Source organism: Haliotis rubra, unplaced genomic scaffold (assembly GCF_003918875.1).
Source record: "Haliotis rubra isolate DU_JTF1 unplaced genomic scaffold, ASM391887v1 Scf619, whole genome shotgun sequence".
NCBI classification, from domain to species: domain Eukaryota; kingdom Metazoa; phylum Mollusca; class Gastropoda; order Lepetellida; family Haliotidae; genus Haliotis; species Haliotis rubra.
In genome coordinates this window covers 215,999-242,259 of record NW_025767323.1, presented here as the reverse complement: position 1 = coordinate 242,259, position 26,261 = coordinate 215,999, and the positions used below count along the sequence as shown (strand labels likewise).

The following is a 26,261-nucleotide window of genomic DNA, read 5'->3' as shown; positions in this document are numbered from 1 at the left end:
AAGCTTATGTTCCTAACTTATTTCTTCAAGGTCAACTTTGCATAGTCCACCTTTCTTTCCAATACATATGACTACAGTTAACAATGATGTGTATTCGAAACAGTGGATGTACTGTCAATATTGAAATGACAAATCAGATAAACAGATGTGTAAATGTTCAGTATAGCAACTCGTTGCCACATCAATATTGACAAGGATTAATCAGAACAACTGATGGTACAGCAGTATGAATTTTGTCTGACCAGAACAACAGATACCACAGCAAAATAGATTAAATCTAATCAGAGCAACAGATGCCACACCAAAATAAATTATATCCAAACAGAACAACAGATGCTGCAGCAGTATGGATTATGTCTGGCCAGAACAACAGACGCAATATCAATATGGATTATGTCTAACCTGAATAACAGACGCCATATCAATATGGATTATGTCTAACCAGAACAACAGACGCCATATCAATATGGATTATGTCTAGCCAGAACAACAAACGCATATCAGTATAGATTATGTCTAACCAGAAAAACAGACGCCATATCAATATGGATTATGTCTAACCAGAACAAGATACGATATATCAGTATGGATTATATGTGAACAGAACAGGATACGCCATATCAATATTGATTATGTCTAACTAGAACGAGATACGATATATCAATATGGATTATGTGTGAACAGAACAGGATACGCCATATTAATATTGATTATGTCCAACTAGAACAGACACCATATCAATATTGATTATGTCTAACCAGAACAAGATACGATATATCAATATGGATTATGTGTGAACAGAACGCGATACGCCATATTAATATTGATTATGTCTAACTAGAACAGACACCATATCAATATTGATTATGTCTAACCAGAACAAGATACGATATATCAATATGGATTATGTGTGAACAGAACAAGATACGATATATCAATATGGATTATATGTGAACAGAACAGGATACGCCATATCAATATTGATTATGTCTAACTAGCACAATCACCATATCAATGTGGATTATGTCTAACTAGAACAGACACCATATCAATATGGATTATGTCTAACCAGAACAAGATACACCAAATCAATATGGATAATGTCCAGTCAGAACAATGAATATCGTGACAATATAGATGAAGTCCAATTAAAACAAAAGATGCAACTTTAACATGTGTAATGTATGATTAAAACAACAGATGCCACGCCAATATAGATAATGTCCATTCGGAATAAGAGATGCCATATCAACATATGTAATGTCTATCAAAACATTGGAATCCCATCAATATAGATCATGTCCAGTTAGAACAACTAATGCCACGGTACTATAGATAATTCCCAATAGCCGAAACAGAAGCCACGGGAATGCAAGTCTCAGACTTTCACCAGTTTGGTAAGCCATGGAAGCGTGGGTAAAAAGGTGACATACGTGGAAACATATTCAATCATAGGTGCCACGCAATCCTTCGGGACCAAACGCCGCACAGCAAACAGCGGTGCCTCAAACTACTTATCCCCCAGTGGCCTTCTGTTTCTTGTGGTTTTTTACAGATATCAACCGCATATAAATACACTGAGATTGAATATCGTTTCATCGATGTTAATGCAGAAAGTGTTGAAATATTTTCTCAAATTAATCCCAAGCAAATGGTATCCCGAAAAAATAACAATTTGAAAAGAGCATTCCCTGTTACACGGATACATTCGTGACGTGTGAAGGTCAAGGTCACAACTCGGATGTACATGCGATCTAGTAAAACCCAGGAACAATATTCTTACTTGGGTATCTTCGATACCAACCACATACGGGAAAGGAAGCTTGTTGTACGTCATCAGACAGCAGGAGGGACAATGCATCGTCGACGGTGAACTCATGTCCTCCTAATCAGAAGAACCCTTTGAGATCAATATGTGACCATTAAACATGCATGCCAGATTCTTGCGGTCGACGGAAGCAACGTCTAAGTATGGCGGCATGTCATGAAACAATGATACTCTATGGCAACTAACAAATTCTCTCCGCTTTTATTACACGTTGTTCTATATTGGTCGACGTCAAGCGGGATAGGAAAAATCACTATTAGCCTGGTACCGCAGAATTTATCTTAAGCTTATAATCCTTCTTACGTAAATGGTAACGTTCAAGTCTTTGGATTGGTATTTATCTTCAAAGCAGCAGAAAGGTGCTTAGTTATCCAAGAGTCATTCCCATTAAAGAGGTAGGAGGCGAAAGCTCTCAACTTGGTCACATTTTGTACTGATGACACATTTGCTTTCATGTAGGACATCACGTGATTAACGTCGTCACGCCGAAGACCCGGGTTCGATTCCCCACATGGGTACAATGTGTGAAGCCCATTCCCGGTGTCCCCCGCCGTGATATTGCTGGAATATTGTTAAACGCGGTTTAAAACCACATTCATGCATCCCCATGTAACATCCCGAATCCAAGCAGTAAACCTTTTCTATCACATTTCCTATCTTAGTATCAACTCATCAACGTTGATCGTACGTCCACAGGGCGGTGGGGTAGCCTAGTGGTTAAAGCGTTGGCTCGTCACGCCGAAGGCCAGGGTTCGGTTCCCCACATGACAATGTGAAAACCCATTTTCTGGTCCCCGTTCGTGATATTGCTGGAATACTGCTAAAAGCGGCGTAAAACTAAACTCAGTCAGTCGTACGTCCACACCAACGACAGCAGTAAACTCAGCAGCGTTGATGGTACGTCTAAAGCAACCAGAGCAAAAACACTTATCAGCGTTTGTGGTACGTCTACACCAACGACAAGAGAAAACTCATCACCGTTGGTGGTACGTCTACACCAACGACAAGAGAAAACGCATCAACGTTGATGGTACGTCCACACCAACGACAAGACAAAACGCATCAACGTTGATGGTACGTCCACACCAACGACAAGACAAAACGCATCAACGTTGATGGTAGGTCCATACCAACGACAAAAGAAAACGCATCAACGTTGATGGTACGTTAATAACATCAACGACACAATTCGTCCCAAGTAGCCCGTCCATGACGTAAAAGGCCCTGGAAAACCGGTCCGTTCTCGTATCCTCCTTTAACGACGTCTCGGCTACGTGCTCATACAAGTGTACTTGTTTACGCCATCATGTTTGATTTCACTGCAAACTGATTGATTGGCGGAGTTACAACTCACAACAAAATATAACCCACTCACTCAGCCCTCATGTCAACCGTCCCAGACATCAGGAGTGGCATGTTCTCCTGTGGTCGTGGTTAGGCAAAGCAGCACTATAGGGACCCACGTATGTGATAGCATACAGTCTCTTCCACTGACCTGAATTACGTCTACGCGTACACTTGAGACTGATCGTGCCCAAGTCATTGATAGTGCTAATTTTGTAAAAGCAACGCTATTAACGGACGTCTAAGTGCATGGGTTAAAACTAGTCCTATCCCAAGCAGCCACTCTCGTCTCGTCATAGTTTGTCGATACATTAGCAGGCTGCTAGGCCCCGATCTGTAGGAGAAAGCTTGAAGAGATCGGCGTAATAGTAAGGACAGAACAATCCAGTGAAAAGATACAGTGTGTCATTAGCTTCGTGACGGAAGGACGGGGTCACTGGTTGCCTGTGTTACTATCTTACATCATCGAACATCATCACGAACAACAAGGTGACGGTGTCTGTGTACTCAATGATTCACAGAACCAGAATTATAGTCTGTGTTTATTGTGTCCGCAGGAGTTTGTGGGGAAATTACTTGTCTGTTGAATCATATTTATAAGTCAATATACGCCAGTATGACCAGTCCAGCAGATAGGCACACTCCTCCTGTCGTCCCTGGCAACATCGGAGACTTCCCGATCCTGTAAGTATGATGTAGGTAGCACAATAGGCCGATCGGATCCACAGCGCCACGCAGGATCGGCGCCATCTTTGACCAAGCTGTAGCCTTGGTTGCCCCGTAACAGTTTCAGACCGTAGATTAATGTTGTGATAGGACTAGGAAATTCAAGTCTCTCACATGTGAGTGGCTCTTGAGGACATCTGTTAGAAACACTCCACCATAAACCAGAGTTATCGGCCCTGATCAGCAGCCTCTGACACAATGATCTTCAAGCCGTTATCACATACCACGTGACCAGGCGATAAGGTTTGAGGAACTTGATGAAAAAAAGAAAATAGTAAATGGAAATTTTGTGATTTTCAAAGTGATTTTGTGTGGCATGTTCTGCTTTTTGGCGTGGTTGAGATCAGTTGATGGTACGTACACATGGTCGCCCTATCTGACTTCCATTTTCAACATCGATAAACTCTGTGAAGCTTGCTGTTTGTTTTTAGCCTTTGATGTATCTGCTCATTCGATGAAAGCTAAACCAGTCTCAATCAATTACTCAGTGACGTCATGAGGCTCCGACAATGAATAGATAGTTTTGTTGGACATCGTCAGGCTTTTCTCCAAACTAACTATGTTGCCATTCTACACCATATGGGAACCGGAAGTGACGGTCATTGAATCAATTTGGTTCATCTAAACCCGTGTAAAATACTGTAGAAAGACAGTGCTTCTCTTTAATGATATTTGAAAAGGGTAAACTGAGTGTACAAGCACTGACGTGTACTAATTTCAGAAAGAATAGTGAAGGTCAAGGCCATTATTTGTCAATCTGCAGTCGATAATATTTATACAAGTCGGCTTTGGGTTGAAGCACAGACAGATATTACGCCGAGGTCATGCATATTTCATCTTGGGTAAAGATGAAAGGAAATTGATTTCGGTTATGGAAAGGTCATCGTCGGTCCACTACAAGACATTCCAGCCCAAATGAACAAACACAGCAGGTTACTGCTTATTTGCATGTACCATGGATACGCCGATTTATTACCAGGCCATGGGATAGGCAAAATAATCAGCTTCTGTACGGATCATAAAGGGTTCATTAAGTCAAGGTCACGTACCACACGCTTGGATGACTGATGTAGATTAGATCTCCAACATCATTTGTTTTCTAATTGACATACAATATGTCAAACTCTTCTTTCTTGTAAGATCATGATTAGTAAAGTGAAACTGAACCAGAGCCTAGATTTTCGAAGCTCCCTTAGCGCTAAGATAGTCGTAAGTTAATGGTATGGATGGCACTTAAAGAGATCATAGCTCTACGACTTTGGAAAACCTATGTTGATTGAGTGAGTCTAGTTTTAGGCCGGCTTAAGCAATATCACAGTGGGGGGCACCAGATAACGGCTGCACACATTATACCCATGTGGGGAATCGAAACCGGGTCTTTAGCGTGATGAGCTAACGCTTGAACCCCTAATGACAGATAGTAAAGTACTTTACTAAAGTACTAGAATCCTGTCTGGGGCTCATCCTCAAAAGGGCTAGAATCTATGTGATACCAAATAAAAACTGCTAACTTTGTATACTTTCTTAAAGGAGAGTTCTCAGTTTGGGGCAATGGGAACCGTGTCAATATTCACTTTCAGGGTACACAAAGTACATGAACTAGACTACAGTTGTCGAACGTCCATTTTTGTCGAAGTTTCAATGGTCGAGTGGATAAGGTCCATGACGTTGTACACTTGCGATCTCCTGTCTCACAGAGTTTTGGTTTGAATCCCAGATTGGACCAACCCCAAACGTACTTGAATCTGAGCTGTACTGAGAAAGTTTAATATCAAATATAACATATGATACATCTAACAACTTTCTTAAAGTCATTGTGATTCTCAGACCAATCTGCGAAATGCAATGACCGGTCGACGACTTCAGATAATCGATAAGTGCTGGAAGATAGCATCAGTAACACTACATCGTATCCAGTAGTTATTTACTGTTTCATCACCTCCTTATGGGGCACAACTTTCAGATTTGTCATATATATATGTCAGGTCCTTGTACACTTGCATGTTGAATAATGGTTGCTAGGCAAACGAGTTCGTTTCTAGGGACTTATACAGTTGTTCAGAGGAATGTTCCCTCGGAGTTGGCTTACTGCTGCCTTGAAGAAGCATTGATTTTTATGAAAGTTGTGCTGTATATACTTCCATTGATGCTAAATGTCTTAGACAAATTTATTACCTTCATTTATAGATTTTCCTATTTGTATGATGTCTCGTGTCCATTAGAATCTAAATGAACTGATCCTTTCACTGAAGCAAGGGCGACTCTTTAAATGGGAATAGCAAGTAATTGCATCGGAAGAAATATGTTTACTGTCATGTGCTTGTAGTCAATTATTCAGTTAGAGGATAGCTGACTGACTTGCTGTATCGATTACTTGTGTATATTACATTTCCTTTGTTTGAGTGAATACTGGAGAACATTGATTGTAACCGGAGCAATATCTTCATGTAATGTATTTCGTTGTGTGTGAACATGTGAGCGTGTGTGTGTGTGTGTGTGCGTGTGCGTGTGCGTGTGCGTGTGCGTGTGCGTGCGTGCGTGTGCGCGCGCGTGCGTGTGTGTCATTATGTGTCTGGGTGTGCGTGTCTGGGTGTGCGTGAATCTCTATCTGTATCTCTGTGCGCGCGTCTATGTGTGTGCGCGTGTGTGTGCGTATGTGCGTTTGTACAGTGCGTGGTTGAGTGAGTGGGTAGAGTCACATCGCTTTAACAATATCCAATGTCTGGTTGGAGGAGAGTTAGTTAAAATGGGTTTCACAATCATGGGATTCAAACCTGGATCGTTGTGTGACAAGAAATAACTGTGACCACATCGCCAGCCAAAGCCACTCAACCCAGCAAGAAAATCAGCCTAAGGTCAGACGCCTGCAATACTGTTAAAGGCAGTGCCCCATACTTTACTGCGACAATTACTGAGCAGCTCAAAAAGCAGAACTATGTTGACAATTACTTCATGAAATCATTACCAAATACCAAGAGTCCCGTTTTCCCTTATGTTGTCACAGGAAGCTTAGAAAAGACACCGGGAACTAATTTGTACAGGGTCGAAAGTAAATGTAGAGTTACCTCCCTTTGTACTGATCTACGTTCGAATCCAGATTTGTACCTCCCATGACCCTAGGTCTCACTGGGCAAATCGGTGCTCTTGTGTGTCATTAAACTAGAGATGTCTCTGATCCGTATCTCTTTCATCTTCCTTTGTGCTCGCACGCTCTGATGTAATGTTAAAAGCTGCTCGGAGCTCCATCAAACTCAACTGACTTCGTCATTCCTGAGATGAAGCTATTCTGTGCAAATGATCCGGGGTCGGGTCAGATTGTGTAAACAATGCACATGGCCATTGTATCACTGCACATGCAGATGTAGAATAGAACCATTTCGGGATGAAGCCCCATCAGTGTGTTAAGTTTGACATAATAGCTTCTTTGCTAAATATGCATTGAGTAATTGATTGTGTATGTTTTATATTCTCTGGAGATATCGCTGATTTACCAGCAATTACTTGAAGGAGTTTTTTGTGACTGTTTTTTTTTTCGTTTTCCAATTTACTAGCACGAAATGTCATTGAGGTTTTTGTGGAATGACACAGATGCTTCAATCGTGAAGAGCTGACTGCGTGTTGCTGTAGAGGGATGTGTTTGCAATCAATCTGACAATTACGGGACTCTTTCACCGTTTCATGTTGCCACGCTTGGCAGAGCCTGTCCTCGTGTATCGACACAACACAAGCATTTACGTCATTTCCATAGCAACCGTAATGAAAGATGACATAATTCCAATCAGGCACGTGCATAACACGTATCAATAGGGTTTATGGCACTGTCACGTGATCGGGTTATAATCTCGTGAGAGGTGGGATCCCACGAGATGAGGAAATCAATGTGACAGTTCATAGTTACTGTCCCGTGGGCAAACGGCATCGAATGTTTCACGTGCAACCGATCATGGACTTTGTTGTAGAAATTGACTCCCATCTTTTCATGAGTGCAAACCGTATCATTCTTGGGGTTTTTTAATGTCATAATCAGCCTTGCTCCACAGTAAAACATAAGGCTGATTCCAAGTGCTTGTACATTTCCCACTTTTTTTTATGTCAATAGAAACTTTTTCCTTTATCACTTCGTAGCACAAGTGAAAATAGAAAACCACAGGCAATTAAGTTGCTTTTTTCTATGTTTTTAAATAATTTTGCAATTAGATCTTTGAAATTATGATATGTAGGGAAAAAGAAGGAAAGAGTTCCTTCCGTTCCCCCAACCCTAAACCTATCTCTGAACCTAACCCTAAACCTGACCCTAACTGTAACTTAACTTTTGGACTTTGTCATTTTTGTGAGTTCTCTAGTAATTGTTGTGTTAAGTTTTGTTAATAATAATTCTAGTATATATTAATTTATCAATATTATTTGGGATGGGGGAACGGGAGGAACTCTTACCAAAAAGAGGAACATCTATTGAAAATGAAACAGAGGTGTATTTACAATTATAGCATGTGTGTACCTTTATCGGGTCACTAACAAATATGACATGGTGGCGTATGTAACGTACAAACTGCTTTGTATCCGGGTTGTATCTGTAATGTACAAACGCTACAAGATCGACACAAATTGTATCTGTAACTAACAAACGCTACAAGGTCCGTAAAAGTTGTACCTGACATATATTAAAGCTGCTGGGTTGATCAGGGTTATATCTGTAATGTACAAACGCTACAAGATCGACACAAGTCTGTAACTAACAGACACTACTGGATCTGTAACGTATAGACGCCACCCGTGAAGATCCGGGTTAGAATTTGTTTTCAGCAGCCCATGTTTATCGTAGGAGGCGACTTGTTTGATGTATTTCATTGTCTCCCATTTGAGTAGATCAATTATCATGGTCTCAATCACTGGAATGTCTGGTCCAATCTCAATTTATCACAGACTGCGGATCATGCCGTTAATAAACAAAAGCACTGTTGGGTCACTATGGGTTATTTCTCTAAAAACAAATAATACTCGGTTATTATGGTTTGCATATCTAACAAACAAACAATACTGGGTCACTATGGGTTTTATCTCTAACAAACAAACAATACTGGGTCATTATGGGTTATATCACTAACAAACAAACAATACTGGGTTATTATGGTTTGCATATCTAAATACTCGGTCACTATGGGTTTTATCTCTAACAAACAAACAATACTGGGTCATTATGGGTTATATCACTAACAAACAAACAATACTGGGTTATTATGGTTTGCATATCTAACAAATAAACAATACGGGGTCACTATGGGTTTTATCTCTAACAAACAAACAATACTGGGTCATTATGGGTTTTATCTCTAACAAACAATCAATACTGGGTCATTATGGGTTATATCTCTAACAAACAAACAACACTGGGTCACTATGGGTTTTATCTCTAATAAATAAACAACACAGCTTGGTCACTATGATCGCATATCTAACAAACAAACAATACTGGGTCATTAACGGTTTTATCTCTAACAAACAAACAATACTGGGTAATTATGGGTTTTATCGCTAACAAACAAACAATACGGGGTCATTATGGGTTTTATCTCTAACAAACAAACAATACTGGGTCACTATGGGTTTTATCTCTAACAAACAAACAATACTGGGTCATTATGGTTGCATATCTAACAAACAAGCAATACTGGGTCACTAATGGTTTTTTCGCTAACAAATTAACAATACTGGGTCACTATGGGTTTTATCGCTAACAAACAAACAATACTGGGTCACTATGGGTTTTATCGCTAACAAACAAACAATACTGGGTCACTATGGGTTTTATCGCTAACAAACAAACAATACTGGGTCACTATGGGTTTTATCGCTAACAGACAAACAATACTAAGTCATTATGGTTTGTATATCTAACAAACAAACAATACTGGGGGTCACAGTGGGTTATAGCTGTAGCGAAGGAGGACTTCGGGTCACTACATGTATATTTTTATCGTAGAAGCGCTGCTCTAGCGTTTTCATCCTATAACAAACTCATGTTACCAGGTCGCATCGTAGCATATACAGTCCGTGCTGACATAACTGACCAGAATCAATATCAGCCATACTGGAATCCCCAACCCCAGATTGGAACAGTACTATCCTGGGTTGTCTCCCTTACACTGCATAGCTGTATTCATGTTGCCAAGTGTTCTGTTGTGTACCTCACAGCTTGCCAACGTGATGAAGTAGTCGTAATTGCAACCTGGCTACGTGATGACCTTCAGTCCCCGTCTCAGGCATCCACGGCGTTCTCTTAAATAGTGGCATGTTTCGAGTAATTATATCTAAAAACTCAACGCAAATTAGTATGGGTGCAACTGAGTAATTTCTCCAATGTTCTGAATGTAAAGATTACTTGCTGAAAATATTCATGGCATTTACCGAGTAGCAGGTAAATCTGAACGCTGCTCAACTTCATACGACAACCCTAACTTTTTCTGAATATATCACAGTTTGTGTAGTTGTAACAGCAAATGTTTAACAGCCTTTCAGTCTGGGTTTTTTATCGGTTGTTGCCACATTCCACTTTTAGCTATGTGGCCTGTAAACAAAATACCTGGTATTATATACCACGAGATAAACCAACATCCCGCCAGCCACGTCTATGAGACTGACCAGACTAGCCATGAGTATCCCCCAGTGGTTAAAGCGTTCGCTCGTCACGCCGAAGACCCGGGTTCGATTCCCACATGGACACAATATGTGAAGAGTATTTCTGCCGTCCTGATATTGCTGGAAAATTGTTAAAAGCGACGTAAAACTAAACTCACTCACTCAGTAAAGGTTGCTGTAGAACTATGACTCTAACCCGAAAATGGGGCACGGATCACCCGCCTGTCTACTCGCTGTGCACAGTTGGGTCCTTTGGGCACCCCAGATTATATTTCAAGTTTCTTTTATCACCCCCAACCCCCCCTGGAGTTATACTACTTGAGCAATGGATGATGGATGGATGGATGATGGATTGATGGGAGGTTGGTTTGGTGGATGGATGGGTGGATGGAAAGATGGATGTATGGGTTTGTGGCTGATTTGAAAGATGAATTAACTTCAGGGTTCTAAATTGTTTGTTTTCTTTTCCCCAAATGTTCAGTGAAGACTGCAATGGCACGGTTACGATGGGTCGATTCCCGCCTGCGTTATACAAAACTTCGTGAAAGGATGGTACTTGTTGGTACCCTGCCTTGCGTACGGCATCCTACGGGATGAAACAAGGACTTGTTGGTACCCTGCCTTGCGTCCGGCATCCTACGGGATGAAACAAGGACTTGTTGGTACCCTACCTTGCGTCCGGCATCTTACGGGATGAAACAAGGACTTGTTGTCTCGGTGAGTGAGTGAGTCAGCGAGTGAGTAGGTAAGGTTATAAGCAGTGTATGAAATAAGGCCCGTCCCACCGCCCGATACGGGCTAGATTTCTGACGGACGGTCTAAATTTACAGCTAGCCAGCCCAATGGTCTAGTAAATTTCTTAAGATATCCCATACATCTGAGTAAATTCACCATATCTTGGTGTCTGGTGTGGTTAAATCCATTTTGGGCTGGTAAGTTTTTGAAGTTACCAGCCCTGATGACTGGCTGGGTTTTGGCTTATTTGATACCTTTACTGTTATAAGCCCCTTTTCGCAATAGTCCAGCAGTATCACGACAGGGACACCAGAAATGAGCTTCACATAGTGTGGGAATCTAACCAGGGCTTCGGAGTAACGAGCGAATGCTTTAACCAGTTGACCATGCCACCGCCCCTCTGTCAGCTCGGAGTCATACTCATTAGTATACTGTGTCTGAGTGGTATCTACGTGACAGTTGCTTATAAGTGTCAGAATATTGAATGAAACTTAAACCAAGCCTTCCCGTTAACGACACTAGTAACATTGACACATAGCACCGCTATTCATCATCATGGTCACATTTATATTTGAAGAATCATTTTAGGTCCTTTCTCGCATGAGGTTTTGTCTATATATCAAAGTATTCATGGCGAAATTATTGTTTTTTGTACAATGCATTCATATATCTACTGACCTGCTCACTGGTATATTATAGTGGTGAGATGGACGGATGGATTGATGGACGGATGGATTGATGGGCGGTTGGGTGGATGGATGGATGAATTGATGGATGGGTAGGCGGTTGGATGGGTGAGCGGTTGGATGGATGGACGGATGGATGGGCGGTCGGATGGATGGGTGGACGAATGGAAAGATGAATGGATGGGCGGTTGGATGGATGGATCGGCGGTTGGATGAATGGATGGGCATTTGAAGAAATGGACGGGCGGTTGGGTGGATGGATGGATGTGTGGGCGGTGGTTGGATGGATGGACGGGTTGGCGGTTGGATGGGTGGGTTTATGGGTGGATTGAAAGATGAATTAACTTCAACGTTCTCAATTCTTTGTGATCCGTTCCCCAAATGCTCAGAGAAGACTGTAGAGGCACGGTTACAATGGATCCCATAGCCAGCTGTGTTAACAGTACGTCTTATGTCAGAATAGACCTTGCTCGTGGTAAAACACCGACTTCGAAGATACATAAAAAGTATTCTTCACTTTGGCACACTTCAGTTCCAGAAGGAAAATCTTAACATCATTCTGAATACCGGGAGACATTCCTGCAAGTCTGAAGATGTTTAGATATGAAAAAAGCAAGGGATCGTCCTTGACATTACACTTCTTGCTTTTACAAACACTTGCACCAAGCTATTATTACGCGTTGACGTTCAAATAATACATACTTTGCGTTATTTCAACCATATCTTACAAGAATCTTACAAGAATGTTGCAAGAATATTACAAGAATGTTGCAAGAATATCTTGACGTACACATTTCATAATAAGGGACCGTTCATAATTTATGGCTAGGGGTGGGGGTGATGATGTTTTAAGGGGGGGTCACCCATTTTGTTCTGGAGAGGTAGGGGGGTCATCAATTTTGTACACATGTTTCTAGAGGGGTCAGCAATTTTGTACATAAACATATTTAAAAATTATGCTTAAAAAATATTGGAAGGGGAGGGTGGTCATTGATTTTGTACATGACATGCATGGGGGGTCACTTACTTTGTACATAAGTTTTAGGGGGTCACATTACATAAATTATGAATGGTGCCTAAAGTAATAACTCCAGGTCAAACGCCAGGAGTGGTTACCCACATCGTTTGAGCATTCCAGATTATATCGATTGTCTTCCTTTAAACGTAACCTTCCTCTTCTGCGCATGCGGGCTGCAGAGGAGATAAGCAGCGCTCTCGGCGTCAGATATACATTGGCTTAAGCACTCGTAAAATGCTGCAACACGGGCCCGGCCGTCCAGTGTTTGTTTGAGATCGAAAACGGGGAGAGATTCCTGGTTTGACTGGAAGAAAGCAGAAGCTGTGTGGGGGTGTAAATGATTTGCAAGTTTGCTCAAGACTCAAGACCAGGAAGTACTTGTCTGAAGGGCGTAGTTTCCAAATCAGTAAAAGGGAATCTTACGTTTGTTGGTAAAACAATCACAGTGATTTACCTGCATTGCGTCAGCCAAGGATTATCATATCGTAACACTCCAGTGTTGTTTAACGCCGGGAACAGCTGTCCTTCAATTTAGTATAACGGTGTCCTGTAAGTAATCGTGACCAGACAACTCAGTGCTCGATATAATGAGCACCCCACATCATGACTAACAACCAGACGAGGCACCGAGACACTCAACCTGTTATATCTTACATCCAAAGGCACAGGTGACCAGTTGTCACCAAATATCAGTAGAGGGTAAAACACAACTGTGTCTGTTTACTACAATTCTATTTCCACTGGTGTCTTGGTATTAGTCAACTCGGCAAGCAGGACAAATATCTTTTTTCATATTAGTGTTGTAGAACGAATATTTTTCAGTTATTCGAAAATTGTTTCTTGCAAATTAAGGAATTCATTATTTACATTGGATCGGGTATCTGTTTTTGACTTGGGAGATCCCTGCATCCCTGTGTGCCAATGTACCGGTGGAGCAGAGTACGCCCACCTTTTTGCGAACACCTGGTGTCACCACTGTTTGGGAGATAGTCATAATCATATGGTTAGCATACAGTCTGAATCATACAAAGGATTCTTCCTTCAGGTAAATATTTACAAATAACTGTGTGAATGGTTCTGTTGCTGTTTTATTGTTACAAGTACTACTACTACTACTACTACTACTACTACTACTACTACTACTGCTACTGCTTACTACTTCTACTACTACTGCTACTACTACTACTACTACTACTACTACTACTACTGCTGCTGCTGCCACTACTACTACTGCTGCTGCTGCTGCTGCTACTACTACTACTATTACTACTACTACTACTGCTACTCCTACTGCTGCTGCTGCTACTACTACCCCTATACTTTGTACCACCACCACACCACTACCACCACCACGAATATTACGACTACTACTACTACTACTACTACTACTACTACTACTACTACTACTACTACTGCTGCTGCTACTGCTGCTGCTGATGTTGTTGTGTATTCAATCACTGAAAGATAAAACAGCGTTAACTGGATGTTGCGTTAAACGATATGTATTCACGCAGAGAATCTGATGTTAAACAAAAGTATAGTAACCATTCATTTTACTTCTTGTGTTGCCTGTGGCTTCCATCTGGTTTATTGTTCAGCCAGTGTAACACGTGATCTTTCCTCTCTCTGTTCCTGGTTCTGGAACACAAAATACTATACGTGGAATACACCATCATCAGTTCTGGAATGTTTGAAAGTGCATCCAGCACGGGCCATTAGCAAGTATATATGTCGTCGTCAGTACAACCAGCTACATCTATGTACAAGAGACCTATCACAGCGTCAACCACCAACCACAACTATGCATGACTAGCCATGACTAGCCAACAACACAAACCGAAACGAGCCTTGTCAACAGTGCTAGGAAGCAAGGGCAAGTAAAGGAAACACGGACTAGTCTAAGAAACATCGTCTTGTTAAGAAAATACAGGATAGTTGAAGAACTGTGCACGTTTTAGGAGATGTGGCCTGGTTTAGACTGGGATGTCTATGGAGACCCCGTCTGGTTTAGGAAACATGGACTTGTTCACAAAATATGGACTTGTTGAAGAAACATTGGCTGGTTCAGGAAACATGGTTTTGTTTAGGAATTTGTCACCCACAATAGTGGGGTCACAATACAGCGAAAACCCCGAAAAACAGAACGCCTATGAGATCGGAATCCTTGTCCGAACGTTTGTTTGGAAGCTATATACATTCTTTAATTACTTGACCTGCCTATTCTGTTGGTGACGGTACCATACATAACAGGCTCTACCTGTACTTACTTATCTGTACAGTTGTGACTTCAATGCTAACCTTTGGAGAATATAATTTGTTCATAGCTTACAAAGGTATCTGTTTAATAGGCTGGCATGAGGCAGCTGGATGCTCCTAGATAATGATATGACGTTTTCCTGCCAGGTGACCCAGCCGCAGATGATGGACAGGTTGTTTACTGCGGAGCAATTACACGCTATATACATTATACATAGGCCATAAACCACATTACTGCACCGTGTCCGTCCGCCCACCTCCGGCAATTGCCTCTGTAATGTACTGTACTCCAGCTTGGTTTACTGGCTTTATAACTGTATGTGCGAGCGTATATATATATATGTGTGTGTGTGTGTGTGTGTGTGTGTGTGTGTGTGTAGGCGCGTTCCTGTATCTGTGACTGTGTCTGTGTGCATCTATGTGTGTGTGCGTGTGCGTGAGTGTGTGTATATGTAAATTCTGTATACTGAACAAGCTTCGAGAAATGTTAAAGTCATTACTTTTATTGTGAATTAATTGTGTGACCTTATTTCACGATTGCCTTAATCCATAATTCCATATCACGAGCAGGTTATTGTCATGTAGCTTACCCAGTCCTCTCTTCTATAAATATTCGATCCATATACTATAAAGTTTCTTGATAACAAATGGAGGATCCCTTTAGTACAACTATTGTTGACACCTTTATTGATGTGCTGCTGAAAAAACAAAAACGAAGCCACGGGCCTAAAGGCAAACAGTGAAAACTGTTCAACAGGAGTGAACTAGGCACTCAAGATGAAGCAAAAACTGAGAATAATACAAAGTAACCGTTCCGATATCATTGCCCCCCGGGGATTGGGTTTACAGGTCTTAGTGATGTGGTCAATGAAATGTATGTTTATGATTGAATGCGTTAGAATTATACATCGGCCAGGCTCCACTGTCACAACACAGCAATCATGGGGTACATGCATCGAGGAAACACTGAAATCATCTACACCTCGTTTGAACGGAACCCTCACTACCAGAATTATTGTGTCGTCAAGTAACCTTAGTGACCTTACCCTTTAACCAAGATGGTTAATCTGGATGAAGATCGATACCTGATTAGTATCAACACACACGGATTTTCTTGTTCATGATTTTCAATAATGAGTGACTATGACTTTAAACCATCCAAATCTTTGTCGTATTACGGAACCCGTGAAGATTAAAATTAATAAGAATTTAGATTTTCGTGTGAAACTTTCTATTTTTGTTTCAGTAATTATGACTTTTGGCATTTCTTGTGTTGTGGTTATATACGTTGACTGAAGCACAAGTTAAATACCTTTCCTTGTCAAGTCAAATTGATCCAATTAAACTCCGATATAGCTTATGAACAAGTTTCGTATTATCTAGAAACGGCTCTTGGGTGTTTATGTTTGATAACGTATCCCATTCATTATTACTGTAACCCGTGAAGATCCAGATTAGTATGTGTCTTCAGTAACCCATGCTTGTCGTAAGAGGCCACTAACGAGATCGGGTGGTCAGACTCGCTGACTTGGTTGACACATGTCATCGTATCCCCTATTGCATAGAATGCCGATGTGACGTAAAGCCCAACTCAGCTCCACTCAACTATTGCATAGATTGATGCTCATGCTGTTGATCACTGGCTTGTCTGGTCCAGACTCAATTATTGCCATATAGCTGGAATATTCCAGAAGGCGGCGTTAAACAACAAAAAACAATCTCACGGTCGAGTATATCAGAAATTGGCTTCGCACATGTACATCGTTCACATATGAGGATTCGAACCAGGGACTTGGGTGTAATATTCCCACTTGGCTTACCTCCAAGTAATGAAACATTATGTATTATTATGTATGATTATCATATATTCTTACAACTGCTTACATTATTATCATTATCACAGTCAACTGCTTAATGTTTCAGGAGTACTTGGGCCACGCAGAAAGGACAGGAAGTCGCAGCAAAATGAGCCTTCGCAGAGGAGAGCGCTCCAAGCAAAGGGGAAGCTACTCGCTCGAGCCAGGTGGTGAGTCAATCCATTCCTATATCAAAAATGGCCGCCGTGTCCACGCACTGCTGACCAATATGACACAGGCTATCCCGGAATTTATGCTTTTCCTCATATGCTGGATTCGTATCCAAACATCCATGAATAATTCATAGTAAGGTATTGATCACTGAACATTGGACATGTCAGGCCTTGGATCTATTGCAGTTTCAGGAGGAGGATATGAGTTCACCACGAGGATGTATATTTATATATTACTTTCAGAGTATTTCTTCATGGCATCTTCCTCGCAATAGTCATACATTCCGAATAAATATGCATTCATAATGGGTGCTTGTCAGACTGCTTGGAAGCAAATTGTTGCTAATATACAACACATATATGCGGACGTTATTAGCATCGTTTGTGGTTAAATAAAGTATTCACCGTGTCTGCACGCCTGCCTGTAACATGTATGATGGTACCATAAACCCAGTATGTATCAGAATTGGAACTGATTATGGACATGCACCGGCATAACCTAATCAGATTGCTCACCAGATACTGACGCATTTCCCTTTGATAACAAACCTCTTTGTAATTGTTTTGCATTACATTGATGATGTGGGTGTGTGGGTGATAAATAGTAGCTTCATTTGTTCTGGCATACTCTTGCTTTTGACATGTATTGTAAGTGTTACTGATCCTATTGTGCGTCATGTAGTCAGACTTTAGTCGTGTGGCTGGTGGCGAGTTACTCTCAGGAAGCGTGATACTTACTGGGGACTTGAGATAAGACAGGACTCTATATGCGGGAAGAGCATTGTTGCTGTGTTTTTGTGAGATGTACTTTGAAAGATCTCCCTAGTTGAAGAAATTAATTACCCTAGTTCTTCAAGAATTATGACATGTGCTGGTTGCCCCTACCCCTTTCCTACCAATCACTAGTTGATTTATCATTGGTTGACTCTCCTACACCACTCCTTGGCTACCTCCCGCCATTGGCTGACCCTCATGTACCACTCTTCTACATTCATTGGCTGCCTCCCGCCACTGGCTGACCCTCATGTACCACTCTTCTACATTCATTGGCCACTGCCCCTCATTCTCCTACATTCATTGGCTGCCATTGGCTGCCTCTCCTCTTCTACAGTATCATGTACCACTCTTCTACATTCATTGGCTACCTCCCGCCACTGGCTGTCTGCCTCCTACGTTCACCACTGGCTGACCCTCATGTACCACTCTTCTACATTCATTGGCTACCTCCTGCAGTCATTGGCTGCCTCTCCTCTAGTATGTATTGTATGCCTGTTCACCAGTCATTGCCTCCTCTAGTTCTGCCTCACCACCAGTCATTGGCTGCCTCTCCTCTAGTATGGGTTGGCTGCCTCACGTTCACCAGTCATTGGCTGACTCTCCTCTAGTATGTATTGTCTGCCTCACGTTCACTAGTCATTGGCTGACTCTCCTCTAGTATGTATTGTCTGCCTCACGTTCACCAGTCATTGGCTGCCTCTCCTCTAGTATGTATTGGCTGTCTCACGTTCACCAGTCATTGGCTGACTCTCCTCTAGTATGTATTGGCTGTCTCACGTTCACCAGTCATTGGCTGCCTCTCCTCTAGTATGTATTGGCTGTCTCACCTTCACCAGTCATTGGCTGCCTCCTCCTCTAGTATGTATTGGCTGCCTCACGTTCACCAGTCATTGGCTGACTCCTCCTCTAGTATGTATTGTCTGCCTCACGTTCACCAGTCATTGGCTGACCTCTCCTCTAGTATGTATTGGCTGTCTCACGTTCACCAGTCATTGGCTGCCTCTCCTCTAGTATGTATTGGCTGTCTCACGTTCACCAGTCATTGGCTGCCTCTCCTCTAGTATGTATTGGCTGCCTCACCTTCACCAGTCATTGGCTGACCTCTCCTCTAGTATGTATTGACTGCCTCACGTTCACCAGTCATTGGCTTCCTCTCCTCTAGTATGTATTGTCTGCCTCACCTTCACCAGTCATTGGCTGACTCTCCTCTAGTATGTATTGTCTGCCTCACCTTCACCAGTCATTGGCTTCCTCTCCTCTAGTATGTATTGGCTGTCTCACCTTCACCAGTCATTGGCTGCCTCTCCTCTAGTATGTATTGTCTGCCTCACCTTCACCAGTCATTGGCTGCCTCTCCTCTAGTATGTATTGGCTGTCTCACCTTCACCAGTCATTGGCTGCCTCTCCTCTAGTATGTATTGGCTGCCTCACGTTCACCAGTCATTGGCTGCCTCTCCTCTAGTATGTATTGGCTGTCTCACGTTCACCAGTCATTGGCTGCCTCTCCTCTAGTATGTATTGGCTGTCTCACGTTCACCAGTCATTGGCTGCCTCTCCTCTAGTATGTATTGGCTGTCTCACGTTCACCAGTCATTGGCTGCCTCTCCTCTAGTATGTATTGGCTGCCTCACCTTCACCAGTCATTGGCTGACTCTCCTCTAGTATGTATTGGCTGTCTCACCTTCACCAGTCATTGGCTGCCTCTCCTCTAGTATGTATTGGCTGCCTCACCTTCACCAGTCATTGGCTGCCTCTCCTCTAGTATGTATTGGCTGCCTCACGTTCACCAGTCATTGGCTGACTCTCCTCTAGTATGTATTGGCTGTCTCACCTTCACCAGTCATTGGCTGACTCTCCTCTAGTATGTATTGGCTGCCTCACGTTCACCAGTCATTGGCTGACTCTCCTCTAGTATGTATTGGCTGCCTCACGTTCACCAGTCATTGGCTGCCTCTCCTCTAGTATGTATTGGCTGCCTCACGTTCACCAGTCATTGGCTACCTCTCCTCTAGTATGTATTTGCTGCCTCACCTTCACCAGTCATTGGCTGACTCTCCTCTAGTATGTATTGGCTGTCTCACCTTCACCAGTCATTGGCTGCCTCTCATCTAGTATGTATTGGCTGCCTCACGTTCACCAGTCATTGGCTGCCTCTCCTCTAGTATGTATTGGCTGTCTCACCTTCACCAGTCATTGGCTGACTCTCCTCTAGTATGTATTGGCTGCCTCACGTTCACCAGTCATTGGCTGACTCTCCTCTAGTATGTATTATTGCTGTCTCACCTTCACCAGTCATTGGCTGACCTCTCCTCTAGTATGTATTGTCTGCCTCACGTTCACCAGTCATTGGCTGCCTCTCCTCTAGTATGTATTGGCTGTCTCCCACGTTCACCAGTCATTGGCTGCCTCCTCATCTAGTATGTATTGGCTGCCTCACGTTCACCAGTCATTGGCTTCCTCCTCTAGTATGTATTGTCTGCCTCACGTTCACCAGTCATTGGCTGCCTCTCCTCTAGTATGTATTGGCTGTCTCACCTTCACCAGTCATTGGCTGACACTCCTCTAGTATGTATTGTCTGCCTCACGTTCACCAGTCATTGGCTGCCTCTCCTCTAGTATGTATTGGCTGTCTCACGTTCACCAGTCATTGGCTGCCTCTCCTCTAGTATGTATTGGCTGTCTCACCTTCACCAGTCATTGGCTGCCTCTCCTCTAGTATGTATTGTCTGCCTCACGTTCACCAGTCATTGGCTGACTCCCTCCTCTAGTATGTATTGGCTGCCTCACGTTCACCAGTCATTGGCTGCCTCTCCTCTAGTATGTATTGTCTGCCTCACCTTCACCAGTCATTGGCTGCCTCTCCTCTAGTATGTATTGGCTGTCTCACGTTCACCAGTCATTGGCTGCCTCTCCTTCTAGTATGTATTTGCTGTCTCACGTTCACCAGTCATTGGCTGACTCTCCTCTAGTATGTATTGGCTGTCTCACCTTCACCAGTCATTGGCTGACTCTCCTCTAGTATGTATTTGCTGCCTCACGTTCACCAGTCATTGGCTGCCTCTCCTCTAGTATGTATTGGCTGTCTCACCTTCACCAGTCATTGGCTGCCTCTCCTCTAGTATGTATTTGCTGCCTCACCTTCACCAGTCATTGGCTGCCTCTCCTCTAGTATGTATTGGCTGCCTCACCTTCACCAGTCATTGGCTGACTCTCCTCCTAGTATGTATTGGCTGTCTCACCGTTCACCAGTCATTGGCTGCCTCTCCTCTAGTATGTATTGGCTGTCTCACGTTCACCAGTCATTGGCTGCCTCTCCTCTAGTATGTATTGGCTGTCTCACGTTCACCAGTCATTGGCTGCCTCTCCTCTAGTATGTATTGGCTGTCTCACCTTCACCAGTCATTGGCTGACTCTCCTCTAGTATGTATTGGCTGCCTCACGTTCACCAGTCATTGGCTGACTCCCTCTAGTATGTATTTGTTGCCTCACGTTCACCAGTCATTGGCTGCCTCTCCTCTAGTATGTATTGGCTGTCATGTTCACCAGTCATTGGCTGACTCCCCTCTAGTATGTATTGTCTGCCTCACGTTCACCAGTCATTGGCTGCCTCTCATCTAAAATGTATTGGCTGTCTCACCTTCACCAGTCATTGGCTGACTCCCCTCTAGTATGTATTGTCTGCCTCACGTTCACCAGTCATTGGCTGCCTCTCATCTAGTATGTATTGGCTGCTTCACGTGCCCCAGTCATTGGCTGACTCCCCTCTAGTATGTATTGTCTGCCTCACGTTCACCAGTCATTGGCTGCCTCTCCTCTAGTATGTATTGGCTGTCTCATGTTCACCAGTCATTGGCTGACTCCCCTCTAGTATGTATTGTCTGCCTCACGTTCACCAGTCATTGGCTGCCTCTCATCTAGTATGTATTGGCTGTCTCACCTTCACCAGTCATTGGCTGCCTCTCCTCTAGTATGTATTGTCTGCCTCACGTTCACCAGTCATTGGCTGCCTCTCCTCTAGTATGTATTGGCTGTCTCACCTTCACCAGTCATTGGCTGCCTCTCCTCTAGTATGTATTGGCTGTCTCACGTTCACCAGTCATTGGCTGCCTCTCCTCTAGTATGTATTGGCTGTCTCACGTTCACCAGTCATTGGCTGCCTCTCCTCTAGTATGTATTGGCTGTCTCACCTTCACCAGTCATTGGCTGACTCTCCTCTAGTATGTATTGGCTGTCTCACGTTCACCAGTCATTGGCTGCCTCTCCTCTAGTATGTATTGGCTGTCTCACGTTCACCAGTCATTGGCTGCCTCTCCTCTAGTATGTATTGGCTGTCTCACCTTCACCAGTCATTGGCTGCCTCTCCTCTAGTATGTATTGGCTGTCTCACCTTCACCAGTCATTGGCTGCCTCTCCTCTAGTATGTATTGGCTGTCTCACCTTCACCAGTCATTGGCTGACTCTCCTCTAGTGTGTATTGGCTGTCTCACCTTCACCAGTCATTGGCTGACTCTCCTCTAGTATGTATTGGCTGTCTCACCTTCACCAGTCATTGGCTTCCTCTCCTCTAGTATGTATTGACTGTCTCACGTTCACCAGTCATTGGCTGCCTCTCCTTCACTACTCATTGTCTAACTCATCCCCTACCAATCGTTGGTTGACTCTTCCCTACAGTCATTGACTTCCTCTCCTTTACCACTCATTTGCTGACTTTCCTTCACCACTTATTGCCTGACTCTCTCCTACCACCCATTGGCTGACTCTCCTCCACAATTATTGACTTCCTCTCCTGTACCACTATTTGCTGCCTCTTTTCTACCACTCATTAGCTGATTCTTCTCTGCAATCATTGGCTGACACTCTCCTACAACTCACTTGTTGCCTGTCCTTAACCACTCATTGGCTGCCTCCCCTCCACAATCATTTGCTGACTCTCCTCTACCACTCATTGGCTGACTCTCATTTACCACTCATTGGATGCCTCTTCCTCTACAGTCATTGGTTGAACCTCCTTCACCCCACCTATTGGCTTCAACAAGTCACTTCCCTATACTTGCTGCTCGGTTGGTTCAAGGCAACCTTTTCCTTCCTTATATTTCAGTCCGTCGGGAATATTAATATTATACAAACCAGTTTTGCATGTGATTACATTACTTGAAGATAATAAATTGAATTTTATAGTAATCTGTTACAGAAGACAGGTGTTAAAAGATCGATATGCTGTCAGACTGCAGAGTAAGGGGATGTTTTTGAAAAGATATCGGAGACAATAGCATACTGTGGCCTGTCGTGATGTACAGGCTGACTGAGGGTAGCAACAGAAACACAAATCCGTTGTCGGGATAACGTTAGGGCAACATCAATACTCTTTCCTGATTATTTGGATGAATAGTGTCAGCACGTCGATTTCCAAGGTGAAACAATAAGTTACCCAGAAATCTGTAAATATAGGAAGATTTAGTTTGACACCAACAAACAGAGAATCGTTAATACAATCAAAATATTGTGTTATGTAAATAAATACCATTTACTGGTAATGAATTACAATAGCAGTACAAAATGGTATGGCGGTACAAATTGAATGTCAGTACAACGACGTTATGTTAAGGGTTTGATGTTTTGTCACACTCTATATAGATATTAATATTTTATGTCGTGTCTGTTACATTATAAAGTGCATTGGCATTCGTCGGATGAGCAACGCTCATTGTTCTAGTTGCATATGATCTACATTTCTCACTGCGATAGATCAACATTGTGTTTACATAGTTTCACGTTTAGTGGTCCTAGTGACATATGACGTTACGTTCAGTATGTGACGTTTTGAGTGAGTGAGTTATTATTTAACGTCACATTGGCAATATTTCAGCCATATCGTGACGAGAACACTTGACATTGAAATAGAATATATATAGAGAGATTATAAAACCTGCCGACAAAGTGTGACGTTTTGTATATCAAATGATATATCATAGTATTTTGATATATGACCTCCAACAACTGTTGTGGTATATTACGTTTTCTTATTTTGTATGGCGATTATTGGTACATTCGACATTTAAAAACAGGTTCTGATGATATAACACGTTAAGTGGTGTGTTACGTTTAGTATTGTCCATTGAATGTTAATATCCATCCATTGTATATGTGGCCGTAAGAGTTTCAGGAATTCAATTCATGATGAGGGTTCCAAGTTGACATGTTTGAAGTTGAAGCAGCTTGGAGGAGGTTATATCTGGTGCTGCTAAGTGGCCGCTGTGTCTGATTGATGGGTTGAATAATTGATGGCTCCTAACGCGACCATCCAAGTCTGATCAAGACCAGTGACCTTCTCCGATTAATCCATACTGTACTGTGTCAACCTCGGCACCGACAGTTACAGTATAGCACCTGCTTGTTCAGAACAGAAGTAAATGATTGTGAACTGACTGATTGTAGCGTCTGGTGTGACCCAGCTTATTGAGGACTGAGTAGCAGGTTGGATGAAAAGAACTGAGATATACGCTTGTGGACGGACAGATTGTAGCGTTTTGTTCGAGCCTAGCTTATTGAGGACTGAGTAGCAGGTTGACGAGAACTGAGATATAGCTTATTAACGGACAGATTGTAGCGTTTTGTTCGAGCCAGCTTATTGAGGACTGAATAGCAGGTTGACGAGAACTGAGATGAAGCTTATGGACGGACTGATTGTAGCGTTTGGTGTGAGCCTAGCTTATTGAGGACTGAATAGCAGGTTGATGAGAACTGAGATATAGCTTATTAACGGACTGATTGTAGCGTTTTGTGTGACCCAGCTTATTGAGGACTGAGTAGCAGGTTGACGAGAACTGAGATATAGCTTGTGGACGGACTGATTGTAGCGTCTGGTGTGACCTAGCTTATTGAGGACTGAGTAGCAGGTTGGATGAAAAGAACTGAGATGTAGCTTGTGGACGGACTGATTGTAGCGTCTGGTGTGACCTAGCTTATTGAGGACTGAGTAGCAGGTTGGATGAAAAGAACTGAGATGTAGCTTGTGGACGGACTGATTGTAGCGTCTGGTGTGACCTAGCTTATTGAGGACTGAGTAGCAGGTTGGATGAAAAGAACTGAGATGTAGCTTGTGGACGGACTGATTGTAGCGTCTGGTGTGACCTAGCTTATTGAGGACTGAGTAGCAGGTTGGATGAAAAGAACTGAGATATACGTTATGGTCGGACTGATTGTAGCGTTTTGTTCGAGCCAGCTTATTGAGGACTGAATAGCAGCTTGACGAGAACTGAGATGAAGCTTATGGACTGATTGTAGCGTTTGATGTGAGCCAGCTTATTGAGGACTGAATAGCAGCTTGACGAGAACTGAGATATAGCTTATTAACGGACTGATTGTAGCGTTTTGTGTGAACCAGCTTTTTCAGGACTGAATAGCAGCTTGACGAGAACTGAGATATAGCTTATGGTCGGACAGATTGTAGCGTTTTGTTCGAGCCAGCTTATTGAGGACTGAATAGCAGCTTGACGAGAACTGAGATATAGCTTATTGACGGACTGATTGTAGCGTTTAGTGTGACCTAGCTTATTGAGGACTGGACGGACTGATTACAGCATTGTGAAGGGATCGATCAATGCGTCTTGTGTAATCAGGGTCGGGTTTCACAAAGCGATCATACCGCTACGGCAACTCCTGTGCTTTAACTTAGACAGTCGTACAGCTACGATCGCTTTGTGAAACACAGGCTGGGCTTGTAAGGTTTTAGTAGGCAACTGAATGACGAAATCTTAAATTCGGTTTGTGAACGGGCTAAATATAGCGTTGTTGAAGGACTGATCATAGTGTTTAGTTGGGTCAAGCATACGAGGACCGTGTGGCACAGGACTGTCAACGACTTTAATGAAGGCTTGTGGTAAGTTGCAGCTGCAGCTGCTCGACCCTACCGAAGACTGAGTAGCACCCTTGTCTCCAGGACTTACATTGTCACCACAGGACGTAGTGGAACAGATCATAGCGCTCAGTGTCACGTCGTATATCTGATACTGTACATAGATGTCTCAGCAGTAATCATGCCTTTGTGCAGTCACGAAGCAAGGGTCACGGGTGTAATCGGGTTGGGTCCCAGACATCCTCATCAGATGCTAGACGGCAGTTCGAAAATAACATGCAATAATTGACGTGATGAGGTTGTTGCATGGACGCTGAGATGGCCGTCATCCTCATCTCGGTGGACAGATCGACGTGTGGTCATCAGCACAG

The 26,261-nt window shown here is 42.9% G+C and overlaps 1 protein-coding gene across 1 annotated transcript in view; it reads left to right on the top strand.

Annotated features, from left to right (window-relative positions):
- LOC124256118 overlaps window positions 1-26,261 on the top strand; it is a 294,746-nt gene that overhangs the window by 68,230 nt on the left and 200,255 nt on the right. Inside the window, 1 exon segment of the mRNA XM_046690072.1 lies at window positions 17,153-17,255. Coding sequence (XP_046546028.1) covers window positions 17,153-17,255 — 103 coding nt within the window.